The sequence below is a fragment of the Nicotiana tomentosiformis genome, chromosome 1 (assembly GCF_000390325.3).
Source record: "Nicotiana tomentosiformis chromosome 1, ASM39032v3, whole genome shotgun sequence".
In the NCBI taxonomy this organism is placed as follows: domain Eukaryota; kingdom Viridiplantae; phylum Streptophyta; class Magnoliopsida; order Solanales; family Solanaceae; genus Nicotiana; species Nicotiana tomentosiformis.
This window is the reverse complement of record NC_090812.1, coordinates 92,300,597-92,305,529: the sequence shown is the minus strand read 5'-3', so window position 1 is coordinate 92,305,529 and position 4,933 is coordinate 92,300,597. Positions and strand designations below refer to the sequence as shown.

The 4,933-nt window shown below is 35.2% G+C and overlaps 1 protein-coding gene across 1 annotated transcript; it reads left to right on the top strand.

The window, feature by feature from the left end:
* Nucleotides 1-812: 812 nt before the first annotated feature.
* Nucleotides 813-1,929, top strand: LOC104091132 (probable ubiquitin-conjugating enzyme E2 24). Its single transcript, XM_033654768.2, has one exon. It carries the CDS (start codon nt 979-981, stop codon nt 1,912-1,914), a length of 936 nt encoding a protein of 311 aa, XP_033510659.1. The 5' UTR covers nt 813-978; the 3' UTR covers nt 1,915-1,929.
* Nucleotides 1,930-4,933: the final 3,004 nt, after the last annotated feature.

Sequence of the window (4,933 nt, the reverse complement as noted above, 5' to 3'; positions counted from 1 at the left end):
TTATATACACATATATACAAAACTATTACAGAATTACAACGTGGGATAAAAATATTTACTTACAAATTTGAGATAAAGATAAAATAACACACCTCATAAAATTTACATAATTCTAACAAAATGAGATAATTCTAGTCAGAAGAGAAAAGGACGAGGAATGAGGATAGGCCGTACAAGGCTACACATGCAATATACTTTATTATGATTAAAGTAATAAATGAGGTGAAAATAAATATTATTTAAACCATTGTTAGAGGATAAAAGAAGTACGTAGAATGTCATACTTTAGTTGAGGCTTATTTGCTCACGTATTCTTTACTCACTCCGTCTCATAGTGTTTCTCTTTTACACTGTCTCTTAACAAATATGTGTTTCTCTTTTACACGTCTCTTAAGAAATATTAAATGTTTCTCTTTTACACGTCTCTTAAGAAATATTAAGTGTTTCTCTTTTACACGCCTCCTAAAAAATATTAATTAGGAAAGGAATTAGACTATTCTACCCTTGTTTATGTCTTAAGATATAATCTCTTCATTGAATATTTATTCTATTTATGTATTATCTCTATCTTTAAGAATAATTATTACTAAGGGTTAAAAAAGAAAAAACAATCAATTTTGTCTTGAACCTCTAAAATGACAAATAATTTGAGACAACTATTTTTAGTAGCCATGACGACGGAGGGAGTACCAATGTAAAAGAAAATTCTGTTATGGTAAAAGAAAATTTCCTAAAATAGAGTCCCAAGTCATTAAGTACTCACTCCTACTATAATTCAAAAATCTTGGTGCAGGGGTAGAAGGGCACATTACAATTGTTAGAATCATAGTAGAAAAAGAATTCTAACACAGTAATCTGTTCGGGAGTTTGCACTGAACAAATAAATAGGATAATTTCTTGGTTTTCCAGAGAACATATACCAGAAAAATAGTTGCTTTCAACGGCGCTCCATAATAAGCACCACTAGAAACAAAAGAGATGGATGAGGCAAACAAGTCTTATGGGGAAATAGAAGAGATTTTAGATGACGTTGAGCAGAGGTTTAAGCAGATCAAGAAATTTGACCTACTTCCTCATCCTCCCTATGATCACCATTTTTTAACGTATGACAGAAATTTCAAAAACTTGGTATCGGGAAGTACCTTTCACCAACGGATTGAAAACGAATGGCTTTCGTTGGAGAACAAACTTCCAAGTTCCATTCTTGTTAGGTCTTATGAGAAGAGGATTGATCTTATGAGAGCAGTCATAGTTGGTCCACCCGATACGCCTTATGCCCATGGCCTCTTCTTCTTCGACATACTTTTTCCAAGAAATTACCCTAATTGTCCTCCAAGGATTCACTACCATTCTTATGACCTTGACTTGAATTCCTACTTGGATCCCAAGGGCAAGGTTTCCCTTAGCCTCTTGGAATATGGGAACTCGGTGACTAACTGGTACTGCGGTGTTCAAGACAAGTGGAATCTACAGAAGTCTGACATATTGCAAGTGCTCACAGCTATTCAAACTTCAGTCTTGAGTGCCAACCTCTTAAATCCTGGTGGTGGAGAAGGTTTGCGAGAATCCAACAACTTAGAATGGCTCAAATACAAGAAAGCCTTAACCTTGACATGCAAGGGCATGCTTTATATGCTGAGGGAACCCCCTTTGAACTTACAAGATTTTGTAGAGGGATACTTTAGGACAAGGGCTCACTACATTCTGTTGAACTTTAGGAAGCAAATGGATGGCAGTGACGTCATGCTTAAACTTTTCCTTGAACTCTACAGGGCATTTGAACAGAATGGAACCTATTGCAAGCATCATCTTTCGGGAGTACTTCAAGGAGCGCACCTGCCTGAAGAGGAAAAGACCAACAAGAAAGGGTTTGTTAAGAATGTTGCAACCATATTGAATGACTTCCTAAGCTGAAGAATGCCCAGAATCATTCTTTTATTTTTCAATGCTAGTGAATTTACCTTATTGAATCATCAATTTCTTCCCAACCATTTATTGTTGAGCTCCCGAATGCGGAGCAGTAAGCATATTCCCCTGCTGCACATATTTCTGACGGTAACTGAACAACTCTCCCTTTAACACAATTTCATACAGCTGATGGAAATTCATTATCATAACAGTGCCTTCATCTCCTCTTATTGTGATCAATTAGTGTCCATTAGGAACAAAGGATCAATGACATGCTAAACATATAGTACCAACGGAGATAAGAGGAGTTAAGTAGAATGATTAATTTTTTTCCTTCGATAACTCAAGCACACAATCTCAGCTTCAAACTATCTAAAGAGTTGCCCTCTTTTCTTTCAGTTTTTCCCCTTACCTTTCATTTCAGACCATGAGCTAGTGTCACAGAGCAAATCAAAGAACCCTACTAACTTAACTGACAAAAGAAACACAAAAAAGTACCAAGTGCTCCAAAAATAAAACTGAAATATGTTTGACATGAAAAAGGAACCTGCTAGCCTCCAACTTTGACATCATGATAACATATCCCACTTAATATTTCCATTTCACAGCTCAATAGTGAATTACTTCTTTTTCTCCCTCTCTGTTCACTGCTTATTATCAAAGTATGATAGCTTAAATGACTAGCATTCGTCTTTTTACATAATGCTTTACGCTGTTTCCTTTCTGTAGCTTACAAAACAAACAAACCCACACTTCAGGGTAACCCATGCATCCTGTTGTTACTTTATTGTGCAAAAATAGAAGAAAAAGAAGATCCGGCAGAACCTCAGAGAAGTTCATCCATTTAACTCTAATAGTAATGAGATGTACTCAAGAACAGCAGAAACTGATTCAAAATCCAAGTCACTGTTTATGCTCATGTCTCAAAAACAGCTAGATACCAAAAATTCAAGCATATAAAACGCCTTCCTGCTTATAAAAACAAATCTTTAATTATACCTGCCTAGAGAATCAGACCTATAGCAATTATATGGATCTTCCATTTGTCTTAACGTACACATGTTGAACCATACGCACCAAACCAGGACTTGCACACTCAGAGGGAATATGCACTTGTTAAAGACACACATAAGAGTTATTCTATGATTCAATTGCTTCTGAAGCGTAATGAGCTGTAAAGTAATTCTAGAATCAATTCATTAGACTGAGTACACCTAAGAGTTAATGATATGAGGTAGGAAGATACCGGCCATGCTGCATATTAAAACCAGATGCAGTTATGGAAACAACTATCCCTACTGTGTTTTTCACAATTTAGGCAGTAACAGAAGTTAGTGAAGCTTTCTTCATAAAAAAAACAGAAGTTAGTGAAGCATAGGCTGAGAATCTGAGGTTTAGCTCATTAATTCTTGTTGGATTTTACTCTACAAAACAGCTAACACCAAAATCACCCACTTTCTCTATAAAAGTATGTCCAAGTTGTTTAAGTAAGCTGAATGTGCCAATGCTCAATAGTCAATATGCATTATTTCATTTAAGCTGAAGAAAAAAATTACGAAATCGTGAATTTGAAGTTGTAAGTGCCACAGCCATCCCATGACATGTTTAACGTGATTGCTTTACTTGACTGTGAATCTTTATAGCAATATATTCTCATTGCGTAGTTATGAGCGTTTCACTTTGAGCTATCTTCAAATCATTAACATCAAATTTTCGAAATTTATAGAGCAGTCACTTAGTTAAGCCCCAAGTAAATAAGAGGAAAGGAAATCTTAATAGGGATAAGCATGAACCATTAACTAATCCCAAATAGCACTTCACTCACTAATCTAAAGATGGATTAAATGATTAATGAATGGACTTTTTGAAACTAATAAAGAAGTTGTTATGGTAATTATTCTATGATTTTCTAAACCTGTTTAGGTATTGTTGAACTCTTTGTGCCAAAGAAGAGATGTTTATATCGCGGGAGAAGTGAAATATCAGTATTCCTTTTTAAGTCGGGATTGGCAAGAAACTACATTCCCCAGTTTTTTCTTATTTCAGTTGAAAATCAGTGAACCTCTATTAATTTATAAAATATGTGACCATCGTCAGTTTATCGGCCAAGTGCTATTTTTAAATTGTTTAATGGAATTACCTTGGTGGACAATTAGGGATGGCAATTCGGCGGGCGGATGCGGGTTTAGACATATATGGGGCGGTGCGGGTTTATACTTATGAGGGTGCGGGGCGGGTTAAAATAAAATAAATTTATTTTTTTGTGGGTGCGGATATGGATTTAAATTTTTTACGAAGTTACTGCTTTTCAAGTTCCTGTGGTTGATGTTATTGAAATTATTCTCACTTTTCCTTCATTTGTGATGGATGAATGATGAATTAATAGGATCTTTACTGAAATGAACAAAATGCTTTAGTTTTTTCTGACAAGTCGACCTTTTAGTAAATAGCTTTTGTAATTTGTTGTTAGTATCTCCCTTCTATACAAGTTTTTGAAGTTTATAGAACTGGGATTTTGAGTATCAGTTCTTGAATTGAAAATTGGGATGTGTATCGCATCCCTGTGTGGAATTTTAAGCTTAAGATTCTGATTCTCAATGATATGGAAAGAATGGTTTTTTTGCCTTGCGACATCCTTCATCTGTTACTATTGTCTATTCCCTTTTTTTAATTTTTTTTATATTAAATTATACATTTTCAAAATATAACCGGTAAAAAGACTATGTATTTGGCATTTGAGAATAGAAAATCTATAATAAGACACTTTGAATTATATTATGGTGCTAAATAATCACTTTGAATGCTTGATTCTGAATTTAAATGGTTATTGTTTAGATTAAATATGCTTATAATTGAAATAAAAATAAGACAAATTGAAAGGAAAAAAGGTTGCAGGGCGGGGCGAGTGGATGCGGGTGTGGTGCGGGGCGGGTGGATGCGGGTTAAAAGAGCTATGCGGGGCAGGTTGAAATTTTGCGGGTTAAGATAGAACCCGCGACGCACCGCTTGCCATCCCTACGGACAA

Bases quoted from the DNA above. Each gene is read 5' to 3' on its own strand.
- LOC104091132 (XM_033654768.2), top strand. From the start codon at position 979: ATGGATGAGGCAAACAAGTCTTATGGGGAAATAGAAGAGATTTTAGAT.